This window comes from Acanthaster planci, linkage group LG07 (assembly GCF_054643075.1).
Source record: "Acanthaster planci isolate LZ-2023a linkage group LG07, COTS_SCS, whole genome shotgun sequence".
In the NCBI taxonomy this organism is placed as follows: domain Eukaryota; kingdom Metazoa; phylum Echinodermata; class Asteroidea; order Valvatida; family Acanthasteridae; genus Acanthaster; species Acanthaster planci.
The window spans coordinates 12,014,770-12,029,105 of NC_141783.1; the positions used below are offsets into that span (position 1 = coordinate 12,014,770).

General features: G+C 44.6%; 1 protein-coding gene across 2 annotated transcripts in view; it reads left to right on the top strand.

The window, feature by feature from the left end:
• The window catches only part of syt17 (synaptotagmin 17), a 35,229-nt gene extending 29,424 nt beyond the window's left edge, over positions 1-5,805 (top strand). The window contains exons 3-5 of one of the 2 annotated variants that reach the window (XM_087138614.1): positions 228-348; positions 1,783-2,007; positions 3,073-3,724. In XM_087138614.1, coding sequence (XP_086994740.1) covers positions 228-348; positions 1,783-2,007; positions 3,073-3,338 — 612 coding nt within the window. In that variant the 3' untranslated portion in view covers positions 3,339-3,724. The other variant, XM_022239659.2, reaches the window with a different exon arrangement.
• The last annotated feature ends 8,531 nt before the right edge of the window (positions 5,806-14,336 follow it).

A 14,336-nucleotide genomic window follows, 5' to 3' on the forward strand; every position in this document is an offset into this window, starting at 1 on the left:
CTCTTTACAAGAAACACTCTTGATTTATTGCAGTCAAACCCTCAACATTTTTGTTCAAAATGTCACTCCTCGCGTCTGGTCTAGAAGACACCCCGCATATTGTCCGTACTACTGAAAGCCAACTCGACGCCACAGCTGTATCCCTTTGCAGTGCCGCTTTAATATCTTAAGCTTCCTACGTATCCTTTTTTTACCGATCTTGGCGTGTTTTTTAATCGATGTTTCAGAACAACCCAGGCCGCGGAGAACTACTGATCTCTCTCAACTACTTGCCGAGTGCCGGCCGGCTGAACGTTGACGTCATCAAGGCGAAACAGTTACTACAGACGGACATCCACGGGGGATCGGGTATGTTGATTAGGTGTGGAAATCTTATATTCACCGAGAGTGCCGTCAGTATGGCTCAATAATAGAATTACAAAATCTAAACATTTTAAGTATATGTACATCAATTTACGCGTTGCATATCAGGAAGAAACATTTGCCATGAACGTTAAGTGAGTTAAATTACTTCTAAGGTTGATGCAGGTTCTGCCATTGTGGTATTTAGTAGTCTATAAAAAATGATAGCATTACAGAGTTAAAAACAATACTCCCCTTTTCAGTTTCAACATTTCTGATTGTAGTTTCAGTGATCAATATTATGTTTTTCTACGATGTAGTTTAATACGACGAGAACATGCAACCGTAGACGCTTTTATTACAAGTGCAAATTGCATATAAATTCCCTTGTCCACATTCATTTGCAACAATTTAGTCTGTGGAATCTGAGTGAATCTCACTGCGTGCACTGGAACCATATTTCATCGACATTGAAACCTGAATAAATTTTCCCAGAACTTTCCACCCATTAATAGTACACGCTGTATCTTGTAGACAGTAATCAATCAAATGGATTGTTAGATATGATGGGGGTGTTCTGTTTAGATTGTCCACTGGAAAAACGACCTGCCATAAAAAAAATTAGTCCGTGTTTAATGGTAAGCGCGAGAAGATATACGATCCTAGATTGGCGCAGTTGACCCTGCACTTTCCGAGGTACAACCATAATTCTTACTCGGAGGGGGGTGGGATGGTTTGCTCGCAGGGACATCCGCTAGCACATCTTCAACCTTTCCACCTCGCGGCTTCAACCATCCATGTTGATGATTACAGTCGTCATCAAATATTTACCGGCGAAATCACCACATCTTTTATTGAATCTCGGTTGTAGTGATGAGAGAAGCGATATCCTATCCGACATCAGATGAGGGCACACGCGCATCACTCACAGATCCGAAGATGGTGTGTATACGTCAATGCGAAAACGAGAGTGTTATTCTATCCTCGCATCCTGTGCTTACTTCTTTCGCTTTTAATTTATTTTTTTCCCCGACACGGATTCAGTTACATGTCTCTTGTACCGATTGCAACTTTGTGAAGTCAGTAGTATCTCGTTAAGTTTGTCGGATGCCTCATTACATATCTCCCATTCATTGTGCCCAATTTCCTTTCTGGATTATATTCAAGGGTATCAATAGTACGTCTAAAAATCATAAAGGCGAATACACTTTGCCGTATTAAAAAAAAACTAGAAAAAGGAGCATCCCTGTGTAATTGTACTTTCAAACATAACTCTACTGATTGTTAATGATGAAGTTCAAATCAACATAACTATTTGCTGACTTTTGTAAAGATCACATTCTCCGACTGCTTGTGATCCCCTTTTCTGCCTGTGCGTGTTTACGATAATGGGATTGAGGCAGGAATATCCACTGTCGTTTTGTCCCCTCCAACGATCAGATCCCTTCGTGAAGCTACAGCTCATTTTGGACCAGAAGGTGGTCAAGACCAAGAAGACATCGACCAAGAAGAACACGATCGATCCCGTCTTTAATGAGACCTTCAGCCTGCATGTCACGCCCAGCGCGCTGGATGAGGTGTGTCTACTCGTCTCGGTCTGGGATTATAACTCCAAGAGTAGAGACAACTTCATCGGTCAGATGATCCTGGGCAAATATCCATCAGGTAGGAACAACAATAACAAATAAAACGTGAACTTTTACAATAGCAACAGTACAATAGAGTTTATTGTCTACTGAATTCATTTTGAGTCATGTTCACGGGGTGACTTTATCCATTTAAAAACTACTATTCTGAAGGTCATACCGGTGCTGCTTTTTCAGATGAAGTCAAGGTTTAAACATTTAACAGAGAATTTTGTTGAAAGATAGCAATATAAGTCAATAGAAAGATTTATCATTTTTGTACAAACAAGACTTAAAACTCATAAGTTTCAGCACTACAGATAAATGGCGGGAATAAGACATGGAAGTTTTTGTTCGGTGTACAATCTGGAAAATTTAGAGGAGCATTTGCCTTGAGAAATGAAAACAGATGGCTTCAAGGATAATAAATCCCTGCTCCAGCCTCAAAGTCAGAGCCGGGCAGAGAGGTTGAGGGAGAGAGAGAGAAACAATGCCATTGATTCGTGATCTGTAAAGGCGATTTTTCCCTGTCTGCAGCGCGATGACGTATCGAGTTTGTAAGTTTGACGTCACTTCAGGTTTAAATCACGCCCACTGCACATATATGGAACCATGGAACCGAAAGTTGACGCGCAACTTTAGAGTTCGTCCAATGGGAGCCTGCAATCAGTGTTGCGTCCGGGCCGCATGTATCATGACGAAGTCAAGAACCGGATAATAAGTGCGGCCGATTCGTAATCAGCGCAGTTCTGTACGGGATTGTAATGTCGCGGTTTGAATCGCAGCCACCAGATTTCGTAGCTATCGAGTGTCACAGCTGCTAATTACTGGCCATCCAGCGCAGTGTTTGCTGCCCCGTTTGCCGTCAGTAGCCGAAACTGATGAGGAACTGCGCTTGACCAGGCGCCCGACAAATATGCAAATTAATTAGCTACGACAAGTAGAGAGAAACGGTCATGCCGATCTTCAGGTCGTACCATATGGCTTTGCAATTCCGATAATCGAAATAAATTGATATATACGCACAAGTACCGTGAAGTTTATCTCGCGTAGACCTTCCATCCCACAAAAATAGTCCGATTGTTTCATCCCTTTTTTCATGTAGAGATTCCGGCTATCAAAGTGACCTTTTGTATGAAATTGGAGATGCGTGTAGTGCAGCGCTCCTGTTTTCTTTACTTCCAAATTCCGTGTATCGGTAAGGAAAAGTCTGACAATATCCTATGCCCATATCGGGATGGGGACGGTATTTTTGAGAATTGTATTTTTTTCATCGACAATGAAATTCAAGTTGGGTACGTCCACGTTCGGCCTCACATACGGGGGGGAAAGACACTTGGCTGTATTCAAATGTTGGCCATATTGAATTGAAAGCGAGGTTAACTTATTTTTTTTCTTTCTTTTTTTGGGTGAGGGGGAGCTGATAATAAAAATGAAAGTACTGAATTAAACTTTATTCCAAAATAATTTCATTTATGCTGATAAAGATTTTAAAATTTGTGATAAGTTAAATCTAAATGGTTTAAGCCATGCACATTTTTTAATGAAAGCGAGGCATGGAACCCCAAAAAGTCTGGCACCTCCTCAATTAACAGATAACATTGAATAAGATAGATTCTAGGAACGCAATAACTTAGCTTTCCCGTGGATTAGGGTTATTTGGTTGTTAGTTAAAACCCTGCTCTTAATGGGTTCATATTTTTACTCGCAGTTTACATATCAATTGATCGTTAATTTACAAAGGCGGTTTTAACGTTACTTCTTACCCTTCAGGTCCCAGTGAAATTACGCATTGGCAACGCATGGTCCACGCCCACCGCTCCCCCGTGGCTCAGTGGCACACACTTCGCACGCGTGAGGAATGTCATGAGGTATTCCCGTCATCGTCGACTGTGGGCGTGTCTTGATGAAGGGACTGTAAACAAGATCTCTTGGGAACAGCGCCAACCTCTGTCGCACGTGTCGCGCGGACACGGAGTATGAAACTGGCAGGGGCATTTTTAGACGCGTTCACCGGCCGCCGAAACCTCTCTGCAATAATTTGCTGTTTGTCAAGAAAGACTACTGAAGGCTGGCGTGGTGCCGATGTAGCTGTATAACTCGATATCCTTAGAACAAAATTGGAGACACCCGTACGCGTGACACGGAAGACAGGTTTCTACCCAGTAGGACTTTGGTACAGCACCGTAGCCTAAATGCTTGGCCCTCTGGTCAAAATCTCAAGCTACGCGGTCGTGCAAACTCAACATCTTGGCTGACAACTGAAACAGGGCATAGGAATGTCTGCAAGACGGAGAATCGCGCTGTCTGTCATCGAGAACTTAGTGTGAACTCTTATAATTGGTTCAGTTTTGTGTAAGAAACATGTGATACAATGCACAGTATGTGAATTGTGAATGATAGAACCTTTAGTTTGTTGTCAACTCACCAAAAATGGACTGTTCATTTACTTAAGTATAAAGGTGTCGTCCAATGACTAAGTAACTAGCTATACAGTCATAATTGACTGTGCAATTGGTCCATAGTAATATGAAGTTAAACTGGAATTGAAATTAGATTATTATTGAACAAACATGTTGGAACGGAATAATCGAGTATGCTTGCCTCAGCACTTGACTATTACATCGTTATAGGACGGTGAAAATAGCTTCTGTACAGTTTGGGGAGAGAAATTTCTGTCACTGATTGTAGAGCAGCTCAATGTTATTGATACAGGGTTCGATTATTAACATACACTGTTGCTGTGGTAACCCTGGAATGATTTAAACTACGTCCAACTGAAATAAGCTTAATTTCCGTCCAATGTCACACTTTTCCCTTCATTTTATTAGCTAAGCTTCTCCAGATTGCAATTTGGAGACCAAAAGCCGAAAACAAATTTTGAATTTTGAGAGGTATCCAGTTACCTTCTTCAAGTTTAAATGGGTTCTTGTACAATTTGAGAAAAAAACAAATTAATCCGAAGTCTTACCAGTTACAGGCGCTTTTTATTGGGTACTTGTGGAGCATTCCTTGGGGGTCAGGCCTCTCTTCTTTTTTGATGTGGTTTGACCTGAGCATTGAAGGGGGAAAATGGCTTTCCCAAATTGTGAAGTAAACTCGACAGCATGCGTGGTTTGTACAATAGTATTTCCGTCTTCATTATATCGGCCTTCGGAACATCAAAGCACAATAACCCGAGTGAATCGTAACTCGCATACCCGCGAAAACAATGCAAGCAGACACCGGCGTACATCATACGGTGAACGAAAGAGACGAACGAAATCAGATGTGCACCCTGCGTGATGGTGTTTGAGCCTCTGGGAAGGAGACTGCCAGAAAGCCGCCATTTTTGCGTCATCTGACGCTGGAAATGACGATGAATGATGTTGTGTAGCATACTTTGTAGCATTCGGATTATAGGTCCGCGTTGTCAGTCATGGTATTGCTTAATGTCTGTTGAATTTGATAAAGCCTATATGAAACTGCCAGATACAAACAGATTTAATACTATTCAGTGAGGAGCATTCATGCAAAATGTATACGTACTAACAACGGGTGTGTTTTATATAATAATGCAACAACGGACAACATGGTGGATATTCGTCCCGTAATATTTGTAAAAAAGGTACATAAACCAAAGTTCGTAAAATCGTGTTGGTTGATTGACCTTCATTGTGTATATAAAGTGCAGCACCTGTGACCATTTGATGTTTTAGTAATGAAATATTCAATCTTTGCAAGTTTGGAACATTCAGTGGTGTTGATGATACTGTGTTTACATTATAATTATAATAACCCCCCTTTTCCCCCAAAAACCAATAAAAGGAATGTCTTTGTGAAATCCCTCAAAAATGTACCATTTACAGTTGTGTGACTGAATTATTCGAGGGGACGAATGTCAGTGAGATTTGGAAAAAACTGTGGGAATGAGCCAGTTCGTATTCCAACAGCGCATGCCCAGTATGAGGCTATTCCGGGGTAGCTACGCGTGCGCGATAGTCTATCTGGTCAGCAAAGCCCAACCTCGTTCCCATGGGTACGCTCTTGCCGCGCCATATTGGTTTCCATCATGCCTTGCTTGATTTAAATTAGGGCTTAAGTCAGTGTGTTTACGCGTGACGCGGATTTACGCGTGTGTGACGTGCAGGAGAATACCTTGGCGCGAGCATGCGGCTTTTGAAATACGCGCGCGGTATACTTTACTTTTATGCATCCTGAATTGCCAGTCAGCATCATTTTCGTATTCTACACAACCAGGGCTTGTGAGGGGACGCGCACGCACCCCATGGAGTCGAGGTTGAGCCCAGCGATACGCTGACAGTGAAATATGGAATGGTTGCGTGGCACCGTGATCAGAATATCCAATCAAATAATTTCAGAGCACTGATTTGATATTATATTCTTGTCGATACGCCTGACAGTGACGCACTCGCTTTGCTTTTTGGAATAATGAACGGGCTCATTCTGCTGCATCATGTAAGAGTGTTATGTCATTTTTTCCCCAACTTTTGAACGAGATTCTGTGGCTTCAGGACCCGTTCGCCTTTGCTCGTCGGAGTCATTAAGCAGGGACGTAATGGGATAGATTTTTAGGGTGCTCTTCAGGGCCCCGTGGGGGGGGGCTGGGACTAAGTGGAAGTGGTCATAGTTTCTGAGAAGGCAAAGCTCTTTTACGGGAGTGCGGTGTTTTCCTGTCTTCGAGGGCAAACTACGTGCACATCATTGGGACGTTCCCATGATTACGAAAAGTGCCGCTGAGCCGGCAAAGTTCTCTTGCAAGCAATGGCTAAGTATGCTTGAACACATTAGATCGACCGAACTTCACACTGGGCGGCACAACATCGTACTGAAACCAAAGAGGGCGACATTGTACTCAAAATCTGCAGGGTACACAATATATTGACAAAAGGCATGACGGTTACATACATGCGAAAAGCAAACACGTTCATCCCCTACATTCAAATTATGCGATGCCATCAGAACCCGAGGCTTAATTACTATCGGACATCAAAGCTGCTGACTGATAATCTTAAGTGTTACACCAAGTGAAATTGGGTAACTTATTGGAACTCCGATATTGGAAACTGTTACAGTAAACCGTAATTTTATGTTGCCGTCATTTTGGCCAGTGATTAGTCGTCTAACTCTGGGCCCATTAGCACAAAGACAGACAGCTGATGGCAGTTCATTCTTACAGGATTTTACGTCATTCCAAAATTTCTTGGAGTGATGTTCTTGCTCTGAGCCTATCCGCCTTGAGCAGAAGTATCCCTTATCGTTTGAGAAGATCCATGTTGGTCAGGAGTGTTCATTTTGTTCGTAGCGATGCGACTGCAAGGCTTGCGTTTCGTAGTCGTTTGTGAATCAGCGATGTGCAGTTAAAGGAGCCTCTGTTGCTAGGAAAATTGCGCCCTCTTTTGATCCAGCTCGGGGCCAAAAGTGGCGAAAACACTAGTCTTATGTCGGGGGGGGGGGCAAAATCATTCTTCGGTGACTTTTTGTGATGACAAGTTTTGTCCATCCGTAAAAGAATTCCTTTTTCCCAAAAGGTGGTAGTTTTGCCAAAGTATGCTAACGCTTTCAATGAAAAACTAAGTCTTACGAGCTTTTGAGGAATCTTGGCTGTTACTGGATTTTACACTGAGGATTTCCAAGCAAGTCAAGAGGTGTTCGTATTATTGACATGGCAAGGGCCGAACACACCACATTGCCCGCTGATTCGGGGCTCTTGGAAATCGTTCTACGAGGTATGGGAATCTCCAGGACAGAAGTGACCATCCCGGTAAGTAGATAGATTTTTAAATGGGAGAGTCCATGGAGTGCTCTGGGGTAGCGGAGGCAATCGTAGCCTCGGATCGGTCTCGCTGTTCGTCAGTAGCCACACCGCACTAGCAAGCTATCCGGTGTCACCGTTGTTTTTCGTGTGTAGTGGAAAAAATCAAGGCGAACTGCGACTTCAAGCGGCCAGCTTGACATCAACTGAACCCGGAAAGATTTAGCGTGACGCTGGCTGCTCTTGATTTGATCGTCTTGATTTTTCCACTGCAAACGTATATCGAGTACATGTATAGACCCTTTTCGCCCACATGACTGGACCACGCCAAACGTAAACAATACCACCAAGTGTGGACCGCCTTGGCCACGGTGATCGCATAATCTACGGGCAGGTTCAACCACGTACATGTACATGTACATGCGCACATATACAAACGCACATGTACAAGCGCTGCAATGACCAGTTATCTTGAATAAGTAGATTTACCATCACAACACTATGCACTCATTACCATCACAACACATCACAGCACAGCACGACTGTGACATCACAGGAAACAGGTCTAGATGGATAGTACCTGACGCACACCTGGACTTTTTCAACGCAAAGCAAATCCTCGGTAATGAACACTGTTTAGATTTGATGAGGTGCAGGGCGAGTAATCTGTACCTTGTGGTTGGTTCAACCTGTGATAAAAATGCTCTTTTCATTACTCAATAACTTAAATGTGGGTGTCAAATAATTTCCATCCATTGAAGAAAAGTTCGTCAGTTACAGAAAAATGGGGCCAAAGAAAATTTCATTGCTGTTAGAATTAAGAATCTAGTTTTTCGTCTTTATTACAGTGTTAGGTACTTTTGTCCAAACCTTATCAAGTTTCATCAAGAAAAAGATTGTTAATTTTGTTTCCTTTGCCAGTCATCATCAAATTCTTCGTGGCGATAATCTCCACCTGTCGTACACCATAAAGAAGTGAAACAAAACATTCACAAAGTACTATTTTCCACAACTGAAGCACGTTAATGCCCTGGTATAAACTCAGTCCCTTGCTATTCAAGAGTCCTGATCTTCGTGTCATTTTGAAATACCCATAGAACTCTGGAGTTCGTTGTTCGCTGCACTCCCTCGGACGACGGACAACGAACCCCAGAGTTCTTGGGTAATTTTGAAGCTGATTTGTGCTCTTTACTGAATATCAATTAAACTGCTGATAGGTCCTTCATAATTATAAACTTCAATTCTTTTTCACATACTTAATTAACTTTTCCCAGATTCCATAAGTTAGAGAACTAAGAAAACACAGAATATTTGCGGGTGTAACGGCGCAAGTGGTACATGTAACATTATCAAGTCAGACCTGCCTGCAAATACTCAGTTTCGACTTGTCATTGTGCCTTTCAGGAAGATTCTGGTAGGATCTAACTTGTTGACATATCTACATTTTCGAAAGTTCGTGTTGTACATTAGGCGTTCTCCGCCGGCGACGATACTTCATTCATGTAGTTCACGCCACGCCAGCCGCGCCTACTCGCCCAGCCCTGGCCGCACTTGCTGGTCGAAGAAAAAGCACCTCCCAGAGGCATATTGAAGTAAATATTAGCTCAAGAAGAAAAACACAACAGGTACAGTCCATGGAGGGCTTCATGCTGGGTGAGGCTCCGCAGTTCTCAGGGTTCAAACCGAAATTCAGATTCAGAACGGGTGCCAGCGTCCCGGACGAGAATGGCTTTTATACGACCGGCTCGAGGGCGGCACTCTGTGTAGTGTTTTCCAAGTTGGGGGCCGTTGGGCACCACGGGCCTCTTGGCAGTCAGGAATTTTGTACCGCCAATTATTGCCTTTTCAATGAGTGCCATTCCGAACGCTACTCCTCCCCCTCGGTTTGCCCATGGTATAGGTGATGACGAGCCGTAGACAAATCGCTCCTAATCATACCAGTGCAAATTACGTAGGCGGAGCGGTCCAGGCCAGCCACAGAGCCACCCTAAAGATGGTGGATGGACCATGGAGGAAGGAAAACAGCAGTGGACACACCAAAAGCAGTGAAAAGGAGAGGCCCCACTGACTTGGCTGTCCAAGGAGTCTCGGGCACTGCAATGTTGGTTGCTGTGGCAAATACGTGGCGAACGAAAGGCAGCACAGGGTCACCCCTTCTCCTCTATGTTAACGATGCCAGTGAGTGCACAAAAGTCGGACATGAGTGACTGTCAGTGAAAAGTTTTGCTATGAATTTGTATAAAAAAGAAACTATTTTGAATTCCTGTTTCACAGAATCGGTCCATTGTTATGATTATCCGTGAAAAGACCCACTACTGACTACTGATACATCTCCCTGTCTTGCAAAGGACATTGTAGGGACTGGCTGCTATAGTAATCTATCTTATTACCGTCTTTGAGTCAGGGGTCCGAACACCAATTCCATAATTTGGGGAGAAAATCTCTCCTCTACTATACACTAGTTCTGTAAATCGGACCAAGGGGTATACTGTACAGATTGTACCTTTGGAAACGAGCAACCGCGTCTCTATGGTATTCCCAGACAACTGGTCCTTACAATGCACCCGACTCCACGTCTACCTCCTAGTTGCTGTGTTAGGTACCACGGTGGGTAGGCCCCTGGCAACAACCTCGGCTGGTTGGCTGAATGACGTGGCGGGGGTTGCCTTCCCCCTTTAGTACCTGCGCCTTCCAGTCAACCATCTTAGAAAGTATGATGGAAGGTACCAACGCATACTATCAGCCTTCAATAGATCAACAGCTAGCCAGCCGTATTGCAATAATCTCTGCTAGACTCCCTAGTTGCTGTTGAAAGGGTGTCGCTGCCCCAGCGCAATGCATGTCGACATCTGAAGTTTTGCGCAAGCCTTCCCCAGCGCTATGAGAGGCTTATCAGTAGTAAACCACGGGGCGCGCGTGGCCTCTCCAGGCACGCCGTCCACCGCGGAGCTGGAGAAGAGACCGCCACTAGATCTAGACTTGTGATTGATGATGACGGTTTTGCCCCAAATCGCATCCGAAGGACAGTACCCGACAGCCTCACTCATCGAAATCATAGAGACAGCCAGCGGAAAACCTAGTAGTAGCTACTTGGAACATTAGATCCATGATCGATAATGCACATCCCAATAGACGTTCTGCTCTTATCTCTAGAGATCTTGACCACTATAGCATCTCAGTTAATTGCTGCCCTCTCTGAAGTTAACCTAGCAGGCTTCGGTGAAAGGGAGGAGAAACGTCACACATTTTCTGGTTAGGTGCCGAACACTTGGGCCGAGCAGGTGTTGGTTTTGCAATTGAGACCTCCACTACCAACCAGTTAACAGAATTACCCAAAGGTCATTCTGACCGGTTAATTTCTTTCTGTATCCCACTACAACATGGCAACCACCTGTCCATCATAGCAGCATATGCACCAACCCTCCCTAGTGAAGATGAGACCTGTATGTCTATATGGCAGGCGTCTGTCATGGCTTGCTATGCCGTTGTGATATTCTGTTATTTATTCTACAACGACGCTTTGTCAATCTCTCCAAGTTATTGATAGTATCTAACTGTTTTCAAAAGAGAAAACCGGCATGCCAAATGTCTCACTAACAAGAGACAGAAGTCCAGGAAGCTTGGTCAATACCAAAGTCAGCTACGTCTCTCTTGAGAACATCTTTGAAGCGCAACCTTGGTCGACCAACAGGCCCTGTACTTCCTTCAATACGCTGTGAAGCACGACATGTAGCAGGCGCCCCTTTGGCATGCGATTGACATGACCAGCCCATCTCAATCTGAACTGTTTTAGCCTGGAGGAGAGGGGTCCCGAGTTCGTGGTCAATTAGTCCTTCTATGACAGAGCGTAGGCATCTAGTGTGGAATTCGTTGAGACGAGACTCCTGTGGACGATAGGTCGGCCAGCATCCTGAACCATACAGGAGAACACCAAGTATACAGGCCTCATGCACATGTACTTTAATCTTTAAATTGAGATGTTTATTTCTCCATATACGTTTAGTGAGAAGGCTAAATGTAGTTGTCACTTTATCTGTCCAAGACGCTATTTCAGGCTCAAGGGAAACATCTTAGCTGACTACAGAACCCAAGTAGGTGAATCTGTCAACATTCTCCAATTCAGTTCTTTCAATGACAAAATGAGAACCGTCAACCTGAACCTAATTGACATTCATCAATCAATCAATCAATCCACTATGAGCTTGATAGACTGCCAACTCGTGCTGAAATTGAAACTGCAATTGCCAGTGACAAAGCTGCCGGCGTAGATAGCATCCCAATGGACGTGATCCTAGCTGGCGGTGGTATCGGCTGAGTGATGCATTGTATGACCTTTTCACCCATTGCTGGGAGAGCAATCTTCTTCCTCACCATGAGTTCCGAGACGCTGTTATCGTCACTATCTTCAAATGTAAGGGCGATCGAAAATGGCTGCGCGAACTATTGTGTAATTTTGCTTCTGTCAATTGCAGGCAACGTGTTTGGTAAGCTCCTGCTTTCTCGCCTGATACTCTACTTCAATTGCAGGAAAAGCCATTGAACAGCAACAGCCGCTCTTGATGCTGGAAGCATTTGACACCGTGAGTCGAGAAAGCCTTTAGCGTATGTTTGCGAGATAAGAGATCCATCCTAAATTCATCAGTCTTCTTTGACAGCTTCACGATGGGATATGCTTGCCCAGGTCTGCTCCTTTTTCAATCTTCCTCGCCGCTTTCCCGGAACTCACCGACCACCACCTTGCCGGGGGAGTCTATACACGCCTTTCAAGATCAGGGAAACTTTTCAATCTCGCCTGGCTCAAGGCCAGACCTAAGGTTTGCCTTCTCGTTGGTTAGTTGCTGTATGCTGACGACACGCCATTTGTGGCTCACAGCCACACTGACTTCCAAAAGATCCTCAATGTCTTTGCACAAGTTGCCGGTGACCTCGGCCTTTCCATCAGTGTAAACAAAATTAAGTTGTTTCTACTAGATAGACGATGACAGCTTTGTATACCTTGGCAGTACAATCACAGCAGATGGCAACAATGACGTGGGGATTGATGTTTGTGTCAGATGCTTGTGCAGCGTTTTCACTTGTACATCGCCGCCTTTGGTCAAAGCGAGGTATCCGGCGTTCGAGTTTAAAGTTTACTGCTCAGTTGTTCTTGCTATAGTAGTCCTCTACGCTGCTGAATCCCTCTTGCTTTACCAGCGTCACATCCAAAAACCCGGCCAGGTTTAAGTCCGTCATCTTTGCTACATTCATGACATCCGCTGACGAGATAGAGTCCCGCAACTAGGACTGTACTTCTCCAGCCAGCAGGCCTGCCAAGTGTTGCCAAATTACTAGAGATGCATCAGCTCAGATGGTCTGGTCATGTTGCAAGGATTGATGATGACAGACTCCCCGAAGCCGTACTACTCCGAACTTCAATTGGGCATCAGACCAATTGGTTGACCTAAACTTCGGTACAAGGACACGCTTAAAAGATCCCCCACAAAGCATCAATAGTGTCAGCTTGTTGTTTCTCCAGTTTTGTTACATGAAATCTTTCACCGGGCATATTTCACTTCTTGTTCCGATGTATCGACCGCGGCCATTATCAACTTTTACAATACTAGTACATGTACTTTACTAGTTTCGCGTCGCGTTGTACATGTAGGCCGCCTACATTGGGTGCGTTCGATTAGCTTACACGTGTCAGTCAAACTTACGCAAGAGCGTTCGTTTAGCCATCACGTGATGTTCGTGCCTGCCCTGGTGTCAGCCACCACTACCCCAGCTGGCGAGTGGGTCTCTGGAGGCTGCCCGAGTGTAATGACGTCACGGATGGACTGTTCGAGCATGGACGTACATGATGGAATGAGGCGGGGACTTGACCTTTTTCCCAGAATGCCTTGGAAAACACACTGCAGCGTTCGATAAGCCTCATTTTGAGGCTTCCCTTGAGTGTAACACTGGTGTGTTTAGGGAAGCTAATCGAACGCACCCATAATATCGCTTGGTATGGTATACGGTGTGTCATATGTTGCAGGTCATTGATCCATATTCATCACATACACTGTACATATTCAACTGGAATTTCCTGGGCGCTGATTGATTCCTCCGGAAATCCAGAGGGAATCTAAAGGAAAAGTTAAACAGTTTGTAGGAGATTCCCAAGGATTCCCCAAACGGTAGAACGAGCCGTCGATTGGTGAAATGAAGTCACGAGAGGGCACAATAGAAATCGGCGCGCGCGGCATGGTCGATCGAGTCCGCTATCGAGTTCTGCCGCCTTGGGGCCCAGTGTTGCAGCAATACGGACCCCGTTGAAAACATAGTGTCCATAAAGGTACAGCAGTCTCGAAAGCAGTTTGTGCCGCCGTGGCTGAGGAGAGTCGCCGGCGACGCCATGCTCCTGTACTGACCTCCACTGATCCCAGACTCGTGTGTGAAAGATGTGGGCATGCGGTTAAGGCTTCCTAGGCGCGGGCCTGCCGTCACATCAAAAAGCCTGCCTACGACACTGAGGGCGCCTGGTTGATAATTGACCTTCCGCAATGGCTGAGTATGGAATTCCATATCTGCCGTCGTCCGTCGCATTTTGCTTTTTTTTTGTGTCCCAATTCTGCCATTTACCAATTCCAAAC